Source organism: Siphateles boraxobius, unplaced genomic scaffold (genome assembly GCF_051911475.1).
Source record: "Siphateles boraxobius isolate OS27281-9 unplaced genomic scaffold, OSU_SipBor_1 26, whole genome shotgun sequence".
In the NCBI taxonomy this organism is placed as follows: Eukaryota; Metazoa; Chordata; class Actinopteri; order Cypriniformes; family Leuciscidae; genus Siphateles; species Siphateles boraxobius.
Genome location: NW_027508876.1, coordinates 25,176,705 through 25,202,478, shown reverse-complemented (window position 1 = coordinate 25,202,478; position 25,774 = coordinate 25,176,705). Strand labels below are relative to the sequence as shown.

The 25,774-nt window shown below is 37.2% G+C and overlaps 1 protein-coding gene across 3 annotated transcripts in view; it reads left to right on the top strand.

Moving 5' to 3' along the window:
* Window positions 1–25,774, top strand: part of mmp16a (matrix metallopeptidase 16a (membrane-inserted)) — a 58,212-nt gene that overhangs the window by 9,947 nt on the left and 22,491 nt on the right. The window contains exons 2-4 of one of the 3 annotated variants that reach the window (XM_077245130.1): window positions 5,224–5,382; window positions 6,648–6,770; window positions 12,678–12,982. In XM_077245130.1, the coding sequence (XP_077101245.1) occupies window positions 6,652–6,770; window positions 12,678–12,982 (424 nt within the window). In that variant the 5' untranslated portion in view covers window positions 5,224–5,382; window positions 6,648–6,651. Of the gene's footprint in view, window positions 1–5,223; window positions 5,383–5,650; window positions 6,123–6,647; window positions 6,771–12,677; window positions 12,983–25,774 lie in introns of those variants that run through there. The other 2 variants (XM_077245128.1, XM_077245129.1) reach the window with 2 other exon arrangements.

Here is a 25,774-nt window from a genome sequence, read left to right as displayed (position 1 = left end):
AAAATTATTCATTTATATGATTAATTATTATTATTATTAATTGTACACTATTTTTTTCTGAATGTGTCTGTGACCAGTTTGAAAAACTCTGCCCTACAGTTTATAGACCTTATGGGTCGGGTACATAACGTCAACCCAAATTAGCTATTTAGCCATTGTTTAAAGATGGAGTTTGTGATTTATGCTCCACTACTGGCAACATAATTGCAAAAGTAATGATTGCAAACAAGTTTCAATTGGTTTGGACAAACAAATAATCCCACAACACTGGTTAAGCAAATGTAGTTATGCCTAAACCAGTCAGGCCTTTTAAACAAACAGATTGCAATTCCGTTTGGTGTCAGAAATGGCACACTTCACTTTGAAACAATAATACAGCCTTTCTAAACCCTTGCCAATATTTAACGCAATAATGCACCATACCTCCCACAGATTAAGTTGAGGTTCACTGTGTTTATTTATACTCATGCTTTTTGCCAGGATTTGAGGTCTTTTGCAACCTTTGGGGTTTTATTGAGGTTTTGAAACAAAGCAATGTGAAGTGTTGGGCATGGACGCTGGGCAGCAATAGCTGTGTTGCGTTGTGCAATCAAATAATAGCACCTCTGCACAATGCCACTCACGAAAACTTGACACATTTTCTGCTCTGGTTTTGTTTCCTCACTCACTTCAGGTCTGTGCATTATGCAACACCTCATCACATATGCATTTGTGAACCTGAACTACTATAGATCCCCTTGGATCCTGTTCCAACATCAAATTAGGTAATGATTTTTATTCATGAAGTCAGACTTCCAGTGCCAAATGCCCGTGCCAGGTAAAAGCATGATTCTTCTGCAGGGGTAAAAACCTCTTGACGATAACAGATCACTGTTGAGCTAACAGCATGCTGTGAGTGAATGCAAATACAGGATATATTAGCAGAGTGTTACACTTTCCTGGACAGACATTACATTGGTCAGGGGTGAAGGTCAACCAGTAGGCAGAGGGAATTCTGTGAGGAAATTTTGAATATTTGTCAAGTTGGCAGGTCTCTGTGTGTGATATTGTACATATTTTAGCTGACCCCTAAATCATATCTAGAGGGAAATTGAAATGCTCAGATGTTGCTCTTTCATTCCTCAGTAGATCTAATGGAATTCTCCATTCCAGTATCACCAGTGTCAGATGTTTCTACTAAAACTTGTTTGTAGAGAAAAAAACAGAAGCAAATTAGACTGCTGCTGAAATACAGTAAGATTAAACTTGGAATTTTGGAGTTTGATATAATTTGATGAGAAATGTTTTAGTTTATATTGAAATAGTTCTGATTGCAGACTTTGTATCTCGGTGAATCCGAGCACAGTTTGAGACACTGTTGAGATCTTTTCTGAAAAACTGGAAACATTTACTAGTGTGATCATGTTGTTATTGTTAACTAAATCTACAACTATTAAAAAATAGTTTTCAGTAATTAAAATAAAACTGATATAAATCTAAATTTTAGATAACGAACTTATAAAAGTACCAAAATTATCGAATCACTTCACTACCACTAAAAAGTATGTTTAATATAGTATAAATGTGTGTAGTAATAATGTAATCTGGATGTACTACATCCACATGTTGTCATTATCATGTGACCTACAAGCGTCTGTTGTGTCACTTCACTGCAATTTATAATTCCTGTCCTGTGGCCTCATGGGATTGTAAAGTGTCCATCGAATGCACACTTCAAAATCTCACCAGAAGTAGTAGGTCATCCGGGTGCTTTTTGCCTACTCTTTTATGAGTACTGTGAATTCAGACATACTTCTTTTGTCCCCTACTGTTTTTTGCCTATAGTAGGAAAATATGCGATTTCGGATTAAGTCATAGAGAAGTGCACTATGGGTTAGTGGTTGGGACGGGATACGCGATTGTAAGCACCACTGTAACTTCCGGTCTGATGCTTCTGGCCTGGCGCTGCTGTCCTCATACTGCTGTGATGTGTGGTTCTGCAGTCACCTGACCGCTACAGGTTCCTTTAGCCATTGAGAGTGGTGCCATAAAAAAGGCATAATTCCCAGTGAACAGCTCTGAATAGAACATCATGTGTTGTCATCTCGAGACTATAGTAATTACGCCATTGCATGAACACAGCATAACACACCACATCTAATTATCCTTGTGATGCATAACACATAACACAACTTAAGTGAATCAAGTCCTTTGATTACTAAGTGTGTAATGGAGATATATTCATGTGACTGTTATATACTGTATTAAAGGGTTAGTTACCCCAAAAATGAAAATGATGTCATTAATGACTCACCCTCATGTCGTTCCAAGCCCGTAAGACCTCCGTTCATCTTCAGAACACAGTTTAAGATATTTTAGATTCAGTCCGAGAGCTTTTTGTCCCTCCATTGAAAATCTATGTGCGGTATACTGTCCTTGTCCAGAAAGGGAATAAAGACATCATCAAAGTAGTCCATGTGACATCAGTGGGTTAGTTAGAATCTTTTGAAGCATCGAAAATACATTTTGTTCCAAGAATAACAAAAACGACGACTTTATTCAGCATTGTATTCTCTTCCGGTTCTGTTGTCAATCCGCTTTTATGAGTCCGCTGACGTAAGACGAGCTGACGTGTGTCTGGTGCGCCCGAGCTTCGTTTACAGTCTGAGGGAGACGCACGCTGTAAACAAAACAATCTTTGCAAACATGTCTAAGGATTTCGACACAGGGGAAGACTTGCATTTTTTTTTAACCAGACATATTTATTTGAACCCGAATACACGGTCGCACCAGATAACACGTCAGCAGCGTCTTACGTCAGCAGCCTCACTGGCCTTGTGAACGCGGATTGACAACAGAACCGGAAGAGAATACAATGCTGAATAAAGTCATCGTTTTTGTTATTTTTGGAACAAAATGTATTTTCGATGCTTCAAAAAATTCTAACTAACCCACTGAGGTCACATGGACTACTTTGATGATGTCTTTATTCCCTTTCTGGACAAGGACAGTATACCGCACATAGATTTTCAATGTAGGGACAGAAAGCTCTCGGACTGAATCTAAAATATCTTAAACTGTGTTCTGAAGATGAACGGAGGTCTTACGGGCTTCGAACGACATGAGGGTGAGTCATTAAGGACATCATTTTCATTTTTGGGTGAACTAACCCTTTAAGCTTTCTGTCAGGTACACAGAACAACCTGAATTTGTTCTTTATTCTTACTTGGGCTTGATGAATTCTCAACATTCCTGGTAAATAACAAAAGGTTGTGTGGCGTTGTGTTGAAGTCTTAAAAGTTAGTAACCTAATTTTTTCTTCAAGATTGGTCCTAACTTTTTGTCAGTCAGTTACAGAAAAAGGTAGTTTGGTCTAATCTAAATCTGAAAAGTAAGAGTGATTACTTTTGTATGTGATTACCTCTTCTATAACTGCTAGCTGGTCAAACTCGTTATTACGACACAGTCTTAACATAGAGGCTAAGTTTATGCAGCTGGCCCCTGCACTTTAAAGTATAAGTACATACTTGTGCATTAACCGCTTAACATGATTTACTAAAGTAGATTGTGTTCCTGCATCAATCTCCTTGTTTACCACAAACAACATTCGTTTATACCTAGAGCTATCATTCCCATTGATTTTATGGGATGGGTTGGCTTATGACCTTTTGATAGGAAAGTTATTACAAATAAACAATCTTGATCCAGGAACGTCATACTTGGGTAAATTGTGTAATGCGTTTTAGTTTAGTATGTCATAAAATTAAGTTTGCCAGCTCCAGGACCTTTAAAAACAACTACAATGCTGAATCTCACATAATGTCTAGATCATATTTCACCACAAAATTAAAAGACAAAAATGTTACAAAAATTAGCATATGAAAATTATACTTGGCATATTTTGCATAAATATCATCCTCATTACAGTAAGGCAAAAGAAATATCATTCTCATTACTGAAAATGATCCACAATGGAAAAACTGCTTCATTTTCTTTATGGAAATATAATTAGATGTCCAAGCACAGCAGGTACAGGAACACAGTTATCGTAAAAGATATACGATTTAGCCAGTTATATCTTTGCACATGGGCTACAGTGACTCATTTATGCACTTTTCTTAATGCAAAGTTTTATGAAAGGTTTTTTGTTTATTTCTTTTTTATTATGTCGAATTCTGCTCATAGGGGATGAAACAACTAAAATACCTTAACACCATTTGCTCAAGGAAGTTGTCAATTCTTTATTACTTTTAATACTAATACAAAATGAAATATTCTGTCTTCTAACCCTAACCCTACCTCTAAACAGAACCCTCACAGAACACTTTCTGCATTTTTACATTTTCAAAAATCATAATTTAGTATGATTTATAAGCTGTTATCCTCATGGGGACCAAGGTCAAAAATGACTTGTATCACTATCTTTGTGGGGACGTTTGTTCCCCACAATGTAGGGTTACCTGGACCACACACACACACACACACACACACACACTCACTCACAGTGTCATGATGAGTGTTGTAGAGTTGTGATGAATTTGGCTGTTGGCTGAAGGCAGCAGATGGGTCAGCAGAGGATCCTTGTAAGCACTTCCTACTGCTCCTCTCCGGCATTAATGAGAAAACCACTTCAAAACAAACTCAACGTTCTTTTTAATCTGCTAATGGCAGTAACGGTAGCAGTCGCCATGTTTCTACGAAAACTCTGTCAGTATGAATTATTTCAGCTTTGCTAAAATAATATAATTATATCTGGATTATGTGTAGAATTTTAACTGGATATATTATTTGTTTTTCTCTCAATTTCATAAGAAACTCTGTCAGAATGAGTTATTTTAGCTATGCTAAGAAAAAATTATAATTCTGTTATATTAAATTATATATTATATTAGCAAATTGTTTACATTGCCAATGTTTTTTTAATGTCGTTGCATTCAAATCAAAATAGTAATTTTTATTACACATTTATCCAATTCTGATTGGTCGATTATGGATTTTTTGCTGTGAAATCTTTATGGAAGTAATGTGTAATGATTAAACAAAAGTCTCTCTCTCTCTCTCTCTCCCTCTCTCTCTCTCTCTCTCTCTCTCTCTCCCTCTCTCTCTCTCTCTCTTCTCTCTCTCTCTCTTCTCTCTCTCTCTCCTCTCTCTCTCTCTCTCTCTCTCTCTCTCTCTCTCTCTCTCTCTCTCTCTCTCTCCTTCTCTCTCTCTCTCTCTCTCTCTTTCTCTCTCTCTCTCTCTCAGGCTTGGCTGCAGAGGTATGGCTACCTCCCTCCCACAGATCCCAGAATGTCCGTCCTGCGGTCAGATCAGACCATGCATTCTGCTATCGCTGCCATGCAGCGTCTCTACGGCCTTAATGTCACAGGTGAACTGGATAAGAACACCATTAAGTGAGTAGCAGTTACACTCTCACTATAGCTCCCAAATTGACTGATTCTGGGTCAGAAGTTTAAGATGATGTTGTTCTTCTCGAGACTCTTTAACATTGCTGACTGTGCACATTACACAGCAAAATGGCCATACGTGCCCTTAAGGTGATTGACCCTGTTGAAAAGACCAATAAAGATGGATGCCAGTGTGGTTACCAATCATGAGGTGTTTTTACCAGCAGTGGCGCTAGCAACAGGTCATGGGTTCAATGCATGAACTAATACAATGAATGCAAAGTCTCTCTGGGTTAAAAACATCTACCAGATGCATACAATTTAATTTGAATATTCTATACCACCAGCTAGATCAGTGCAAACCAGTCTGGTCAGAATTGAAAATTTATGCTAGCCTAATTTGATAATTTCAGGGTAAAAAGATGGGGAAATACCTTATTTAATTTCAGAAACGTCTTCGCAAATTCGCGAAGCTCTAAAACACAACAGAATAAATGTATTGATAATATGTATAGATCTGTATCTCCTGCTTACTGAATATGATGTACAGCAGTGATTCCCAACCAGGTGTATAAGACATTTTTCTAATTTAGTGTTATTAAAAGCCTTTGTGATAAGACTGAGGAGCTTTATATGACTGAAAATGTTGGGAAACACTGATGTACAACAGCTGGCCGCTAGGATCATGGTGATTTCATATCTCTTATGTACTGTTTTTGCTTCCTTTTTGCTTCGGCATAGTGATATCACCATAAGGTGAGGCTGATTCTTCTCTTGTGATTTGTTTTTATGCATTCAAAACCAAACTTGTCTCTCTCTCTCTCTCTCTCTCTCTCTCTCTCTCTCTCTCTCTCTCTCTCTCTCTCTCTCTCTCTCTCTCACTCTCTCTCTCTCTCTCTCTCTCTCTCTCTCTCTGTGAAATCTATTTAAGTTGTTCTTAGCAAGATCAGAATGAGAGGAAGCTGATTTAGAGTATCATGAAATATATATTAGTGATAGTGGAAAGCATTAATTAGCTGATATTTGGCTTTTCTAGACAAAAACATTAATAACAAGGTGGTCCTACTGCTAATAAATGCATAAATAGAAAGTAAGTTAATTATACCACAATATAGTTTGACATCATGTATATAAACTTTAAATTTGAAACCTCATGGAATTTGAGACATTATTCTGGAATGATAATTCATCAAGGAACATTTTAGAGGCCCAGACAGGCTGAATGTCATGAGTGAGAAGCAATGCATTATTAATTAATCTACTTCTTTTTCTCTAACTCAGCTGGATGAGGAAGCCAAGGTGTGGGGTGCCAGACCAGTTCGGTGGTGCCTCGAAATTTAGCGTCCGAAAAAGACGTTACGCCCTCACAGGGCAGAAGTGGCAACATAAACATATCACATACAGGTACAAAAGCACACTTCCTTTGTGTGTATGTGTGTGATATGAAATGCATTTTCTGTTCTGAGATTTCTGCACACAAAAAAAATAAAAATCTTAATCAGTATTTTTGTCTCGTTTTCCAGTAAACACCTTTAAAACAAGATAGATTTACTTAAGGGGCAAAATTGCATAAGACCTTAAGACTTGATTTGAGAGAAAGTTTTTCTTTTCTTTTAAGCTTAAATCTAACAACATTTTAGTGAGGGTTATGTTTAAATCCATTTGCCAGTGGGGTAAGAAAAACACACTCAATTCCAAATATATTCTCTGAAAACAAGTCTTAATATTGTATGTCATTTTGTTTATCAAGTATAAATGTGTCTTGTTTAAAGGATGTTTTAATGTGTTTACTGAAAAACGACACTAATACTGGTTACGATTTTTGCCAGGCCAGCAGCAGTGCTGAGATAATTAGGCTGTCAGATTCTTCTCCCTCACCTCACTGTTTGCCTGCCAAACTCCCTTCACTCGTCCTAAATCACTCATCTCTTCCCCTCTCCCAGCTGGCCTCACTCCCTCTGTGTTTACAAACCTTTATTGGAATGACTGTAAATGATCAAGTTTCGCTAAATTATTCAAGCCAAATTATTTAAAGACTATATACATTATATACACTGCCAGATTAAACTTTATTTTAAGGTGTCATTGTTACAATGTAATTATACATTTAATTAATGAGTTTATATTAATTAACATGTACTTAGTATAGGGTTAGGGTAGGATTAGGATTTGGTTGAGGGTTAGTAATTATGCATAATTGACTGCTATTACTATGGTAAGTACATGTAACATATGTTACAAGGACTCTGTAAAAAATAATTGTTACCCACTACCATTTAAAGGGGTGGTAAAACACATTTTTTCAAAGGCTTGATTGTGTTTGTGGGGTTCACTGTAACATGTGTTCATGCTTCGTTTTAAAAAAAATTGCATTATTTTTCATATATTTTACCTTTATTCTACACTGCTATTATACTATATTTTTTTTGAGTAAAGACTGCGGATCTATAGTGATTGTTACTGACTGTATGGCACCGTTACTTTTGTATTTTCAGAACGATTGTAGCCAAATATGTGTCGCCAGAACTATTAACCCAAAACGAACACTAAACATTGGCTTTACTACAGTAGCCAAATCAAACACAGAACCATGTTTAGCATGCCTGTAGATAAACAAGCGATAAACAATACATAAAAGCTCTAATCAAAGAATAATTTACTCTAATTCCAAGTTTTAAAAAAAGTTTGTAACGTTAGGTGTTTGTCGGATAACGTTAAGTATGAATGAGCATTTAACAAGCTGGTTTGCAGAGCCAAACAGCGTTGTCATTTCTTTACTTCCTTGCTACAACGTACAGTTAACAATACGAACTATTACAGGAAAACACATCGACGAAAAATAAATCATACTTACAGGTTTTGGTCCGTAAACAACAGCTTCTGTTCTTAAAGTTGGAACTGCTCCATCTTTCAGCACAACCTGTTGTTGCGAATCCTGCATTGAACTCGCCAAGATTGTGGAAGCTTTCCTCCGTAAAATGTGCAGCACAGAGAGCAAGATTTGGGTAATAATTAACCATTGATCCCTAACCCCCGCGACCCTAGGAAGGCTGAACAAAGTGGACCTGCAATCCGGGCACTGATGAAAATAACAGCGTTTCGACGACATTGCGGCGGCAACAACACTCCTATACCACAATAACTCTTCTCCAACGCAATATAAAATGGCCTCGCCCCCCTTATTTAGTATTCTCGGAGGAGGGATTTATTGGGTTTGCTGACGTCAGCAACCCTGGAGGAATGTTGTGTAGTCCCTACTGGCTGTTTGCTGTAGTCCTTAGAAATTGATTTCTTTAAAAGCAAATATCTCCGTTTGCTTTGAACTTTGAGCGCTGTTACTCTGCAGATGTTGTTTATGCTCAAACAGCAACATTACACACTAACTAAAGTTAGAAAAGCGAAATCGTGTTTTACCACCCCTTTAAATGTTTGGGGTCAGTAAGATTACTATGAATGCTGTTCTTTTTAACTGTCTAAATCAAAAAGTCCTGAAAAAATTGTATCACAGTTTCCACAAAAATATTAAGCAGCACTGGTTTCAAATTTGATAATTGTTTCTTGATCAGCATTTAAGAAGGATTTCTGATGGATCATGTGACATTGAAGACTGGAGGAATGATGCATTCAGCTTATCATCACAGGAATATAATCAGAATCATGTATTGAATTTTTTTGCCCTACATTGTTCTTATATGACCTCAACAACATTGTAATTTATACAGTATTTGTGAGATGTATTATTCTTACATGATGCTCTCTATCCAAAATTTAAGATTTGTTTGATAATCCCACAGCTTATGTATGTATGACCTATATTCAAATTTAACTGCATTACATTTGCCTCAAAATAATCAGCCTGGGTATTGTGTGGATGGGTTTGTGTTACGGACACGAAAGAAAAAGTCCCCGAAAAGCAGATCAATACTCCTAGAAAATAACAGATGTCTATCCACCTATAAAAGTAGTCCCAACTGATAAGGATGTGTAACAGCGTAACAGCTCGAATAACAAACATTCTTACTGAATAATTCATGTAAGTGCTTTAACAAAAACAAAAACAAAAACTTTACGTTTCTGCTTTTAAACCGTTTTGACTGTCAGCAAGTTAATATAAAGGCGTTTTTTGCAAAAGGATGGACACAAAAAAATTACAAAAGACCATACAAGTGTACCAGCATACTTTGATATGATATAAATCAAACAATATGGTCTACTGAGGAAGAGAGAGAGAGAGAGAGAGAGAGAGAGAGAGAGAGAGAGAGAGAGAGAGAGAGAGAGAGAGAGAGAGAGAGATTATGATTATGTAATGGAATGCAGCTTGGTGGCTTCAGGCAGGAGTTTGTGTGCGTGTGTGTGTGTGTGTGTGTGTGTGTGTGTATGTGTGTGTGTGTGTGTGTGTGTGTGTGTGTGTGTGTGTGTGTGTGTGTGTGTGTGTGTGTGTGTGTGTGTGTGTGTGTGTGTGTGTGTGTGTGTGTGTGTGTGTGTGCGCGTGTGTGTGTGTGTGTGTGTGTGTGTGTGTCTGTGTGCGTGTGTGTGTGTATGTGTGTGTGCGTGTGTGTGTGTGTGTGTGTGTAGCCAGGCTGAGCAGATGGGTAGGCAGATGTTCCCTTCAGCACTCCGTGCTCTCTGTCTTGATCCAGACTGTACCACCCTTCACCTTCCTCTAACCCTGGATCATACCATGTGAACACGCGCACACACACACACACACACACACACACACACACACACACACACACACACACACACACACACACACACACACACACACACACACACACACAGAGCCCTCTCCTCAATTCTCAATAGCATCACTGTGTGTGTGTGTGTGTGTGTGTGTGTGTGTGTGTGTGTGTGTGTGTGTGTGTGTGTGTGTGTGTGTGTGTGTGTGTGTGTGTGTGTGTGTGTGTGTGTGTGTGTGTGTGTGTGTGTGTGTACGTGTGTGTGTGTGTGTGTGTGTGTGTGTGTGTGTGTGTACGTGTGTGTGTGTACGTGTGTGTTTCTGTGTGCTAATTGAGTTAGTCTCAAAGCAGTCTGTATTCTCATAACCACTGACACACACAGTCATTCACGTAACTGACACGGTTTCAGTATCGCCAGCAAAAGGACAAAGCCCAGTGTTGTGTATTCAGTGTCCAGGGGACTCTTTCGTGTATAATACCACAATTTTTATAGTAACAGCATGTGTAATGAACAACACTGTTGTTCTCTTTTGATTTGGCCGAAGCTCATCTGGGCTGGCTAGAATGTCTTCAACACCAAACGAACACTTTAAGATATTTAGGGTTCAGTATGAGCTCTGTGGACAGCTTTTGTGGCATAATGTTTATTATCACAAAAAATAGCTTGTATTTTTTTAAATGGTTGCAGTAACACACTTTCATTTGATGTATACCAGGCCGGCATCTTTTTAAAATATGACTAGATTTTTTTTTACAAATATATTATTAACATATTACAGGTATATGGCGGTTTTTTCTCAGTGGAAGTAAATCAAGCCAGTATATAATTTTAAAATATTTAAAAATATATATATATATATTTTAATTTTTTTAGTATTAACATTTTTGTTAAAACACTGGCCTAGCATTAATTATTCAGTACAACTGTGTTAACTTTAGCCTATAAAGTCTAAATCTACAGAATTTTTAAATGTTTTTTAATGTTTATTTATATATATATATATATGTATATATATATATATATATATATATATATATATATATATATATATATATATATATATTAAACTGTCAAAACTTTCAAACAAGGCCTTCAAACAAACAAACTTCTATATTCTCTATTTAATTCTGAAAGGCACACAGCTCTGCATTGTATAGAGGACAATGTCCTTGCTGTTCAGTTTTCCTAATGGAAAGACTTCCTTCTAGTGGTGGTGTAGTCTAGTGGTTAAAGAGCTGGGCCAATAGCCAGACAGTTACAGGTTCAAACCCCAAAAGAGGTGATGTATGAATTATAACCATTGTGCCCTTCTGACATACACTTAACCCCAACCCGACGTTATGATTTAACGCAGTTAGATTGTGGAAACGATTTCCACTGGCTCTGTTCATCAACCAAGTGTTTTTTGGCATCCAAACCTGATGCAAATTTATGCACCTTTTCTCAGCAATTCTTTAACATCTACTGAATCAATTCTGTATGTAGATGAGAAGCACCGCTGGAAGTTTTGTAAGACACCTTGCACTCCGTACAGATAACAAGCTTCACGGCAGCTGAGCTGAAAATGTAAGCCTGGAGAGGAAAAGAAATATATGAAGGGTCATGAAGTTCAAAGACAGGATTATGATTTCTGGGAAGTACAGCTGAGAAAGAAAAATACATGAACAGTGGAAGCCAGATGTTGATCTAATAGTTTGCTCTCACAGACAGAACAACTGTATGAGGATGATATCAAACCCCATCCTGCACCACCTGGAGGGAATGAGAGAGAAATAGAGATAGAGAGCTTAGGTTTCCCTGAGATATTATGTCTTGTAAATATTTTAAGAGGCACAGCTTTAATAGAGTTTAAATTCCTCAGCACATTTGAGAAAACAGCTGCTACTGAGTTGATAGAGAGTTTTGGCTAATACACAGACCCGAGCACACAATATCCAATATTACACTTAAGTATAAGAGTCAAAATCTGCAAATATCTTAAAATTAAACAACATTTTATCAAACTTTGATAATTGCCTTAATCTTTTAAAAAATATATTTACAATACAATACATTTGATAAAAATGACATGTCAAGTTTATAATATGGCCTATATTACATCAGCATATTAGAGTCAAATTGGACGACTACGGGACTCATCTCAAGGGCACACATTTAACAGTTCATTTAATGCTGAAATTATGAAAAAGGATCAGTCAAGAATATAATTATTGACAATATTCAAATCAGGAGTGTCAGAATTAGAATGTAGTTCGTTAATAAAAAATGTCCGTCAAAACCAACACGTTGAATGATGTTCACTAACCTGGTGAAGTTTTTCAATTGGATTGGCGTTTATTCTCTTTAGCATGCAGTGTGAAGCCTTTCACTCAGTTCTCTGATCATTCCGATTCAATTACACCGTGTGAAGAACAAATGTATGCATTACGTACATTATCGTCTTTGACAGACAGCATGATGAAGCCGCTAAGGCCGCCTTTTTCACGTTTTTCTCGAAAAGCTGTGATCTATTCAAAACATCTGGTAGTATGGGTTTCGTTATACTTCATATTTATGTGCAACACAGAGTTATTTATTTGAGACTTGCATGTAAAATTCACACTTTCTGATCTTATCGAATCTTTCCAGCATAAAAAACGTCACGCCTAAGGTGGGAGCGGAGGAGACCCACAACGCCATTCGCCGGGCGTTCGACGTGTGGCAGAACGTCACGCCGCTGCGTTTCGAGGCAGTGCCCTATAGGGACCTGGAGCGCAACAAGAAAGATGTGGATATTACTATCATTTTCGCCTCAGGTTTCCATGGCGACAGCTCCCCTTTTGATGGAGAAGGGGGTTTCCTTGCACATGCCTACTTTCCTGGTCCAGGGATCGGAGGAGATACACACTTTGATTCGGATGAGCCCTGGACACTAGGGAACCCTAACCATGACGGTATGTAACCTGTTTATATTGGTCGTGTATAAACCCAGCTTTATTGGAGAATTAATCCCAGTTCTCTCTCCATTAAAGTGAATAACTTTGTTGTCTTGCCCTTGCTTTTCTGGACTGCTTACTGCTAATCTTACAATATACGTACAATATACGTAGGGGTGGTGATGGTGTAGTGGATAAGACACATGCCTTTGGTGTGAGAGACCTGGGTTTGAATCCACTGTGAGACACCAATGTGTCCCTGAGCAAGACACTTAACCCCTAATTGCTCCAGAGGCGTGCGACCTCTGACATACATAGCAATTGTAAGTCGCTTTGGATAAAAGCGTCAGCTAAACGAATAATTTTTTTTTTTTTTTTTTTATAAATAAATAAAAAAATCTATTCTGGTCAGTTTACATTCCTTTAAAATGAAAAGCAACTGATATGTTGAGGGCATTTTGAGAACAACAAATCAGTAGATTTGAGTTGTACAAGTTTATATAATCAAGTCGTTTTGAAAGTTGTTTGAGGAACTTGGTATCAAGTAAACCAGATTTTCATCAATCTATTTTTTTTCTGTGAAAATACCAGTACTTATTACTTTTGGATAAATATTCTGCTATTTTTATGTAGCTATTTTTCATAATTTCAGATTTTCCCACACTGGTCTATTACAGTATTGTTGTGTCATTGATTTCAGATTTACACACCCCTAAACAACTCGTACAAACTAAAACAAACTGTGGTTTCTGTACACACCGGTCAAATGGTCTCTTCCTGTCTAGGTGGGCATTTCTTGACCAGAATAAACTGCAGCATAGATCGGACACTCAGCCAAAGTCTGTCTCTGCAAGACCAGATTGTCTATGACAAGTGTTGCCAGACCTCACTAGAAAAATAACCCAAAAAACGAAGACAAAAAAATCCCAAAGTATGCGACTCAGTTCACCAAAATACACCACACATTTGTGTGGGCTGATGGTGTTAATTGTTGTTTGGGATAGTAACTATTTCTTCTATTCATCTGAACATTTTGGGGTCGAAAAACTAAATGCACTGTAAATTAACCCTCAAAACTGAAAACCGTGTTTGTACAGAAAACAAAACATAAAAGGTGCTTAAACTCTGCAGACATGGCAACGGATTCTGACATCAAGTGTTCTGAATCAGAAAATATAATTTGTGCAGAATACATAGTGTGGGGGCAGAGCCAGAGTGCTGTCAATCATTCGACAATTGAATCCATTACCTCAGATGTGTTATACTGCAATATTACTCATCAACTTTTCAACCAGATTTATTTTTTATACCAATGCCACAGAGCAATAATAGACGTGGCATGCAACCCAAATCACAGTAACAATTGTATCTACACAACATGCTATATCATCACCAGTTCTGAACCTTTTCTAACTAATAAAACAGACCCAAACTCTTAGCAAGCATTTGGATCCAAACTTATAGTCAAACCTCATCAAGCTGCAATGCATTGCAAGACAACAACCAGCTAACCTTCCTTATCACGTCAATATAGAGTCCATTTCCACATTAAAAATGGTCATTGTGAGATAAAGTCATATTGTGACATAAAATAAGAAACAAAGTCATATTTTGAGATATTAAGTCACATTGTAACACTTATAAGATATAAAGTTGCAATTACGAAACAAAGTTACAATTAAGAAATCCTGAGATATTTAAATGTGAGAGTGAGATAAAATATTGTGATACAAAGTCACATTTTAAAATATTTAGTTGTGTTGAAAAGCACAATTGTGAGATATAAAGTTGAAATTATGAAAAACAAAGTCACAACTGACAGATATAAAGTCAGAGTTGTGAGATATAAACCTTATTTGCCAGAGAATCAAGCGTGCCTCCATCTTTAGAATTTTGTATTTTTGCGATAGCTCTGTATATTTCTATGGCATCGCTGTCGAAGAGTAATTAGCTGGTGAAGTGGATTTGCTTATTGTAGAGTTAGTTAACGTTTTCATGAACATTGTAATGTTTAAAGGGGATGTCATAACAGATGTAGGTAGACCGGAAAGATTTTAAAACCGACGGTTCATTCATAAATCCGTAAGATCTTACCTTCATACTGTGGAAATACAAACCGGAAGAGAGAAAGGTATGAGCCCAGCACTGAAAAGGGGCGGGGCTACATAAGATCTATAAAGTTGTGAGATATAAAGATAAAAATTATGAAAAGCAAAGTCACAACCATGTGCTTTGTGTGTGTATACAAGTACAACCAATATATAAGATATAAAGCCAGATTTTGAGATATAAATATCATTGTGAGATGTAAAAGTTTGCAATTGTGAGATAAAGTCACCTTTTACCATATAAAACATTTTGTTGTGTTTACAAAAATGCAATTGTGAGATATAAAAATGATTTTAAGATATAAAAGATAATTTGTGAGATATAAGTCATAATTACGAGAAATACAGTGGTAATTACAACATATAAAGTCACAATTTTATTATTCATTTTTTACCCAGAGGCAGAAACAAGCCTCCATACTTCAATATCCTCTCCTTCAAATCTAACTGCCCTCTCATCCTCCATTTCCCCTGCACTCATTCTCTTCCTCTCTCTATTTTCTATATTTTCTACACTTGTCATCCTGCTATTATAGGAACCCTTTAGGTATCTCTCTCTCTCATTCACCACATTTCAAATTGTTGCCATTTTTGCCATCTATCTTTATAATAGGCCTACTTGCATACACCCACAAAACACGTGGTCAACAGGAGACTACACTTGTGCGCCTCTGTCAAATCAATCCCCTGCCTGTTGCTGGGCACGATTGTTGTGTTTGTTTTGTTGATGTGCCTTGAGGGACTACAGCTCTCAGGGACCGACACATCCTCCCTCACGGGGGCCGACACTGTGGACATCCTCTCTACCTTACCACTGTCTTGTCAGAGAGTTCGGCTGTAAGTAGGTCAGCCTGTGTGTAAAAGCAGCAAGTGATAGGGATTTTGGGAGTATAATAAGGGGACACGGCTCACAAGATGTTTTGTCTGGGTTAGGGGGACAAACTACACAGAAAAATGCGAATTTCACCCTTGCGCGGTCGCTATTTTCAAATTCGTACCTTCTCTTTCAATTTTATCGCTCAGCTTGGTTTCAGTAGTAGACACAAGGAACATTACGGCTGAGCTGTAGAACTGTGTGTGTGTGTGTGTGTGTGTGTGTGTGTGTGTGTGTGTGTGTGTGTGTGTGTGTGTGTGTGTGTGTGTGTGTGTGTGTGTGTGTGTGTGTGTGTGTGTGTGTGTGTGTGTGTGTGTGTGTGTGTAGGAAAGCAGTTAGGCCGCACAGAAGGAACAATCTCCTGTTCTTATTCTAGGCGAAAGAGAGATTGTCTGTGATGATAAAGATAAAATACACAGAATGGAGCAATAAACCCATTTGTTTACTTGTACAACTGCAGCCAATTTAGCACCAAAACTGAACCGATGAAGCTGTGTAGCTTCTGCCCTTATGGGTGTCCTGGTGCAGTGGTTGAAGATCTGGGGTGGTATCCAAAAGGTTGGAGGTTCAAATCAGCATGCCAAGGTTTGATTGGCTAGCATGGTCCCATTAGCCTGCTAGTAGATGCCACAACAACATAATGCGGTCAAAAAAGCTCTTTCTCCATTGACAACCATTCAAAGAGTAGTTACACACATTCAAAGTCAAGTGTCACTATAATTATTGCTTATATTTTAACTCGAGCTCAGTGGTTTTCAAACTTTTTAATGGGGACATTCAAATATAATGATGGGATTATGATTTAATGAAGAGATCCCCTTCCTAAAATATAAAAGCATCTTCTTGTACACTGCGTGAGTAAAAATATTAATAGCTTTCTAATATCAATATAATATAAATGAAATGTTAAGTGTGGCATTATAAAGACAACATATTGTTAAATTTAAGTTGACAGCATATCTTGTTGTTTTTTTTCTAAGCCACTATTAATGTTAGATGTATAAACCTGAACAAAATATTTGTAATTTGACTGTATTTGTATAGCACTTTTCACAATAACTGAAATGTTCATAATTTCAGATTTTAGAATTTCCAACTCAAATTCTTTAAATGTGTTAAAAAAATTATTGCAATTAATGGTTAAATTTAAAACATTAATTTATTAATAAACCATAACATGTTAATTAAATAAAACATTTTGTATTTTTTTAAGTCAACGGCATTGAGTTTGGCAGGAATCTACATTGTAAGAAAAGAATTTGTAAAAAATAATAAAAAAATTAGTAGTACCTTTTCCGTTAAGTTTACGGGCATTCCCGTCAACCCTAAAACACAACAAAATGAGGTGCATAATTCAAAATAGTTTAAAATACCTGTGAAAAATCAATACATAAAATTTCTTCATATTAGCATTGTGCCATATTTTTACAGACTGTACCGGTAGTTTTATACCTAACATCTAATTCAAATCAGCCTGTATGTAACAAGAAAACCTATAATATTTCCAGCTGCCCATACACGCACCAGACTCTTGAAAAGATAAGCAGCAAATGTTTTGTTTTTCACCAAAATGTCCCCGGGGAGGGGTCCAAACAGCCGAACACGGATTCCGACGGATTCTGAAGTTTCCCGCACTCTTAAGTTGATGCGATAACATCGGCTACAGTGGAAAATATGGAACATTCATGTGGCTGCGTTCATGCAGGAAATTAAAATTCCAGGGTGATATTTTCTCTCCTTCACCCAAATCAGGGTGAGACGGGTCTGTGTGTAGGAAAAACAATCGAAATTGAGGAATGCCCTCAATGTTTCCCGAATCAGGAGACATAATTCAAGAATTTCACCTACATTTCTGATGAACACATTTAGTCAAATGCAAGAGCAGGCAGGACTCGTAGCTCGTGTTAGAGCAGTGTGATGATGTTGGAGGAAGAGAGGAGGGAGGAACTGAACATCTGGAAAGCTGTGCAAAGAACAAGCTCTGTTGGAAGAGATTAACTGGCCACATAATTGTGGATGATACAATAAATGCAGAGAGGAAGAGGAACTTATATATTGCATGTCCACATGGTTCAGTTGGCAATCAATATAGAGAAAGAGGGGTGTTTATGTGTGAATATTGATTACAGATGTGCAAAGTTATATATTTTCAAAATCGACCTGTCAGTGGCATAAGAAAACCCTAAATAATAGACAGACAGACAGACAGATAGATAGATAGATAGATAGATAGATAGATAGATAGATAGATAGATAGATAGATAGATAGATAGATAGATAGATAGATAGATAGATAGATAGATAGATAGATAGATGACGACTAAATGATACTGAAATGTTAATAAATCCAGCTTTGGTGAGCATGAGAGCTTAAAAACATATAAAAAATCTTACCAACCACCAAAATTGTCAATGGTACTGTATATTATATTTTTCTTTTCTTTTCTTTTTTCCAAATAAGATAAACAGATAAACATATAGACAGCATCAACATAATCAACAGACTGGTGGCAGTCAAAAATAATCAATAAGTCAAAAATCATCAAGTTATTGCAGAATATTCACAATCCAATCGAAACCTGATAGATTCAACACATTAAAGAAGTTAAATGCAAACACGCTTTTATGTTGTCTTGTTGAAACCATTGCTGCATTCATGTTGTGTCAGAATTACTGTAATTATGGGATGACAACTCTGAGACTTTGAGCTGTTCACATCCTCAGACTCACAAATTATTAATTTCTATGGCAACTCTTACAACGGCAAAACAGATGTATGCGCGGCTTGGTTCTCGAAGACATCAAAACGTAATTATAACATGAATTCACTTCAAAAATGTTGAACAATAAGCAAAGTGCAATATTGACTTAAAACGATAGAAACATGACAGAGAAGTCAGCGCGTTAGTGTAGTTCAGCAAAAACAAATGTTTTTACCATTTGGAACCTCGTAACTATAGAATTTCTTACATTGTGAATGCAGCATCTGTCATGGGACCAGTCTGTGATGTCATTGCTTACTCCAAAAAAAATCATAAATTGCAGCTAAAGAGGCTGTGTACACAGTACACACTTAATATAATACAGTATATGGCAGAATGACCATTTATGAATAACCAATATGTGATTTGAATGGCCTGCAGACACTGCATTGTACTGTATGTGATCCATATCCTGTGTGTGTAAGGACAGCGACTCATGCTGCTACACACCAGGCCTGCTCTCAAAATAGGCTCTCACCCACCGACTGGAGCATTAGCATTCCATGTGGGTAACAGCAGCACCTTCCGCCGGCACAGCCTGCCTCTCTCTCTCTCCATCTCTCACTTTTTCCTTCTCTTCTCATTCAAAATTTGTCTCACACAGCATTGTGAGTGAGGCTTTGATAACCTGACGTGTGAGTGTTTAAATACGGTCCTTAATCTCTCGTCACTCTTGCGTGTGTCTGTCTCAAGGCCACTTCCTCTGGATTCAGTACCAGCCTGTTTTTATTCATGCCTTGTTAGCTTGCTAAAGTCAAGGCGTATTTAAGATACTGCCTTCGATACTGTCTTCCTTCTTATAAAGCAGTTTTATAGTGAATTTAGTATAAAAGTGAGCTCATACATTTGGATTCTCATTAAGCTGTATTGGAAATACTGCAATATGTAAATTGATACAAGAAAACAAGGCTGGAGTCCATTTAATATAGTTTAAAATCATACTTCTGATCACTTACAAAAGTATTGTAACTACACCTGTACTTAGCAAGCTGCATGTTTTTAAGTCACATTCATGTTGGTTCTTAGCACAAATAAGTTTAATGAATGAAACTTTAATGTGTTTCCATGATTTGGGGGAATTTTTTTTATCTAATTTAATTTTGTTCTAATAAAAATTGTGATTTAAAAAAAAACAAAGATTGCTGTGCATGTTTGTAGTGCTGCACAATTTGGCCAAAATTTTGTGATTATTTATGAACTATACTAATAGTAATAATAATTGTAAAAAAAAGTATTATTATTACCAAAGAATATTAAACAAAACTATTGTAATATCTCACTGCAAAATAAAAAAATGAGTATTTAAAACATAATATAATAATTGTATTTTTATTTTGCAGCACAACTGTAAAAAACACAATATTATTATTTATGGCTGTCTTGTTGTTTGCACTTTCATTAAATCGTTTTAAAATTTTGTTAAATTTTGTTTAAAAAACACAGGAATGTGTTCCCAAATGTTCCACATGTTGTGTTCCCAAATGCACATTATGAGCGACCCAAACTCAGATCAGATGCAGAAAAAGAGTTTGTGTAGATTAAACTTTACTATGAATCGAGCCGCTCTGAGAAACTCAGTTTCAACTGTTTGTTATCAGTTTGGGTGTAAATGTACTTTTTGGGCCAGCGTTTTCACTTTTGATGTCATTTCTAGTTATAAATTACTATTGAAGTAATTAAATATTCACTTAGTTATCACCAAAGCTCTCTCTATTTAGCTTTAGATCATTAAACTGTTACGCTGCCTCAGATGTCTGTCTGAAATCAGTTTTGTGAGGTTCTTTCGTGCGCAAACGCTGCCTGCAAACTCATTGCCAAGAGTCATGCCTTAGTTTTCCCATGCAACCTGTTGCTTTTCACTCTGAAACAAACAGCGCATATCTTTATTCATTTATTTAACCGCAACCTTTGCGATTTGATAATCATGCTAAGCCATATAGCGTTTTCTGTTTTATTTTGATTAATCGCACAGCGACTAATCGACTAAAATTCTAGTTAGAAGTTTTAAAAATCCTTAACCATGAGCAAGCACTAAATATTCTACAACAATACTGCGTTTTTGAGATGGTCTGTGTTCAAGGTCAGCATATATATTAGTAACGATGAAGATCTGAATTTGAAACAGGAAAAGCAGCAGTAGAGCCAAAGTAAAGGCCGTAAGTCTGGTCTAGACGTGAGAACCGAACAATAGGAAGAGAGGGGGTTTTGGACAGATGAAGAGAAAAGAGAGAAACATGGCCGAGCAGCTGTTCTTTCCACAATGCTTCATCTGTTCATGGGCACTGGCTCATTTCTTCACACCCAAGAATGAACCTGAACCTGATCTCTCCTGGAATCAGCCACGGCTAACAGAAGAACGCCAGGAATCTGAGTACTCAGCGTTCTCTTCGTCTCCCTCTTTCTCCATTCCTGATCCAATTACTTCAGCGATGGTCTTCTCGAAGGGCTAACAAAAGCCCTCTTGTTCTCAACTATCCCATGTTTTTAATCACCACTCATGCTGAAATGAAGACTAATAATGTTTCTCATCCATAATTAGCATATCAGAAGGGATTCCTCTGATTTGCAGTTCAACTGTGTGCTTTATGAGCTGTGTTGATGCTAACCGCTAAGGCCTACTGTTTTTACTGTAATGATCTGTTAGCATGGTGTTCTTAGCTACGTCTGTTTACTGAGTGTGTATCAGCAAGGGTCTGTTTGTGGGGTGCGTTAGCATTGTTAAGCAAGGATTTGCCAACAGTGTGTGATGACTTGTGTTAGCAGGGTGTAAAGCAACAGAGAAATAGAGCAGGAGAGTAGTGATTAGAATGAAACAGGTTCTGAGTACGAAACAGGTACGAGCTATAGGCAAGTATTTCAAATGCAGCCTATATATGTTTCACTAAAATGAACTGACTCAAAAGAGTTGCTCACAAATCAAACTAAACCATTTGTGCTGTGTTTTTGATTCCCTCAAATGTGTAGTGCTGTTTCATACAGTTTTGTTTATGATCTCCATGTGACCGTGATGTTGTTATAGATACTACCCAGAAACTCTTTGCGCAGTCAGAAGAAAGAAATTGTTTGGGAAAATCAAACATGATTCACTCTAAAAGAGGGGAAAGGAATTTCTCCCAAAGAGATCAGTTAGGCCTTGGGCATTGACTGTTTTCTCTGAAAGTGTGGGCCAGTACTGTAACAGAAAAAGATTTAAGATTATAAAGAGGAAGTCAGTACAGCTAATGGTAGATTAATGAAATAGAGTTTCTTGCTCTCTAATACCTGTGCTTTCTGTATTTAGTTGAACAGGACGTTTGTCCCCCCGCAGAGAGGAAATCCGTATGGGATATAAAAAGGGTGTAACGTGCCCCAAGGGTATCCTGACTGATGTCTTTGTGTGCGTGTTTAGCTTTTCATTTAAAAGACGCCCGGTGCCTCAATGTCACAAACATCCACACATTCACACGTTCGCACACATCTTGCCTTACTGAATTGCTCACAGTTCCCCTGAGAAACGCTGAGTGATGCCATATCCTTTGAAGGCTAATGAATCCCTGAAAGTTCATCAAGCCATTCGTTGTTATTAAAATAATTTCCTGGCAGTGAATGTGGCAGAAAGGCTTGTCAATCATTCAGCGGCGTTGGGATGATCCACTTTGACATTTCCCATCTCGTGTTTGGAATTAAGCGGATGAATCCATCATCTGTAATCAGAGCCCAGGTCTCGTGTGTGTTTGTGTGTGTGTGTGTGTGTGTGTGTGTGTGTGTGTGTGTGTGTGTGTGTGTGTGTGTGTGTGTGTGTGTGTGTGTGTGTGTGTGTGTGTGTGTGTGTGTGTGTGTGTGTGTGTGTGTGTGTGTGTGTAGGAAGCTCATCATGTGGCTTAAAAAGGCATCGCTCATTTCACAACAAGCAAAATTGACTTTAAAAAGAAGGTGAGATTCAAAGAGAAAAGACTTTTTAAAAAACATTTTACTAATTCCCTTTTGCATGATGGGATACATGTACATGAACCAATTGTTGTGTCTCGGTTCCACACATAAGTGTACCGTGGTGTAACCATGGACATCATACTATTATAATGCAATGTTTTTTTTTGTTCATTCCCTTAGAAAAATTAACTATGGCAGTACTATGGTACAGTGACGTAATACTATGATACTTTGAAACATACCATGGTATATAAATTAATGTATTACGTTTTTTACATAATACTCCAAGGTACTTTTAAGGTCCATGGTCCTACTACGGTAAAAAAGAAAATAGGGTGGTGCCTTGATCATTTTCAAAAGGTTTACTGTGGTAAAATCATAGTATTACCTTTGCAGTACCTTAAGGTAGCATGGTGCTGTTAATGTTAATGCAATATAACTGTATGTATTTTTATGTAGCAGCCTGTATGTCCAAGACAAATTTCCCCCTTGGGACAAATAAATGAATCTTGAATCTTACTGTACCGGTATACTAATATGGAAATCATTCAGTACCATGGTATACAGTATATCAATGTTCTATGGTATTACCATTTTTTATTGGACATTTACCATGGTAATAACATGTTATTTTAGTAAATTAGAGTACCATATAAATAAATACCATGGAACATATGAATATAATCCTTCATTACCATGGTATTACAATGTCGTTGTTGTTGTTTATTACATTTACCATTGAGTACCATGTAAATACCATGGTATATGAATATGGTAATCATTCAGTACCACTGTATATATCAAAGTACTATGGAATTAATTTTTTTTATTCTTTTCATGTCCGTTTTCCATTTTTGTTTTCCATCACTTTGCTTTTCTTCTCTTTTTGATGAGTGAACTTGCCTTTCAGCTGCCTGCTAATTAATCAGGGTCTCTGGTCTTACATAAGAGATGTGATGGTTCAAACACAGCTGTTCCTGATTGAACTTCAGCAGGAGCATCTTGGGAGAACTGAGCTCGAGTCGGCTGATACTGTATGACACACACACTTCGCTCCACTCCACACATCACCAGATCTACCCCCCACTGGTTTTATCCTTCTCTCTGTAAAGGGAGCAAAAATTCAAATACATGTTTATATTTTATGTAAAAAGCAGACTTTATGTGCTCTTGCACTTGCAGTCTTGTGGACCACATGCTTGTTGTCCACTAAGTCCGCAAGTCAGTAGGGTGTCCCATTTGTCATTTTAGGTTTCCAAAGGGTGCTTGCGAGCGCACTAAAGCGAGCTCCACAGCATACTAGTCAAAGTGAAATTATGTCACGAAAGTGTAGACTCTGAGGAAATGTGAGGACTTAGGGTTGCATTTGAGACAGGACCTTGCTATGTGGCCTTAAATGGATAGCTCACCCAAAAATGAAAATTCTATTATCATTTACTTACCCTCATGTCATTGAAAACTCGTAGGACTTTGTTTCTTCTATTCGTTTAAAGGGTATTTGTTTGTTTTGATTCACTGAAAAGAACTGGCTCATAAGAATCATTTGTTCATTTTGATTCACAATTGTTCATTTTGAGATATTTGTTTATTCATTTGTGAATCAAACTACAATGATTGCACTTTCTAAATTTTTATTTCTGATTCACTAAATAAACCGGCTCATAAGAGCTATTCAGTCACAAATCAAACTACACTGGCCTAGATGTGTGTTTTTGATTCACAAATCTGTTCGAGAATTATACTGGTCTTGCTTTTTTTTTTTGATTCATATCTCTGTCTCACACTCTACTCTGTTTTTGAGTCATTGAAACAAATCGGCTCATAAGAGTCATTTGTTCACAAATCAAACTACACTTGCCGTGCTGTGTGCTTTTGATTCTCAAATTAAACAAATATACCGGTTTTATGATATGATTTTGATACATTTTTCTATCCAAGTTTTACCCTTTATCCCTGTGGAGAGATCATAAATGAACTAAATTGTACATTTTATTAAAAAAAAATATTGTTTAATAGTCATGTTGTGCCAGTTTTGGGCTGGCCCAGGAGTTGATTAGCAGTTGAGTGGTTGTTAGCATGTTGCTATGTGGTTGCTGGGTGGATACACTCTGCCTTAAAGGGACAATTCACCCAAAAAATATAATTCTGTCATTTACTCACCTTCATGTCATCTAAAATCCATAGGACAGATTTATTTTTGAGGGAACTATCCCTTTATTACAAAAGAGCTCACTCAAGTCTTTAGAGGGCTCAAATTTCTCCTTAAAAGTCTAAGATCTGACATGCCATTCACGTCCGTAGCATAAACGGTGAAGGATGATTTATGCTACAAGTTTTGAAAAACTATCGCTCTAATTTCAGACAGTTCAGTTACAGTGTGGCCAACTTTCTATCATACTACAAAGTCTCTCTCGATTACATTCTACCATCCCGTTAATAAATTCTTAAAACACATAAATTCTTAAAAACGCTTCTGTGTTATGTAAACAGTTTGTTTCCTTCTTAAATCCTTCCAAACGAATATTTTCCTTTGATGACAGAAATGTAACTGGTCTCGTGTGTTTTGTTCGCTCAGTCGCATTTGGTCAACTGTGTATTTTGGAGCGTTTTGCAGTCATCGGCTTTGATGCCGCCGAATTCTCCGGGGCAACGCTCCGTGCGCTGAAATAGACCGAAATATCCAGGAATGCAAAACGCATCATTTGATCTGCTTCTGCCGCGCCAAGCAGTTTAAATAAAACACAAGTTGACTGAATAAAAATGTGTCATATTCATTTGTGTCAGCAGATAAAAGATAGCGAGTCAGAACTGAAGGAGAAGAGAAAGGATAGACAGCTGATGTGGCCATCATGGGTGTGCTGTTCTCGTTTTCCATTGCATAACGTCTGCCTTACTTTGGTGTTTGGACTGTTTTCTGGCCTGTGGCGTAAAGTCCCACTTCCAAAGCATCTTGGGGCGAGCAGGGTGGGGTTTTCCATTTGTGCACTGAGGGAAGATGCTCAGCGTGGATGTTTGATGTGAGGGTGTGCAGTGACAGCGTTCATACTGTAATGAATCCCAGCAGTAGCTGTGGTTACTCTGAATGAGTTATTCTGGAGTGGAAACAGAGATGGATAACAATTACGCACACAAACAACAACACGCACACATACAGACT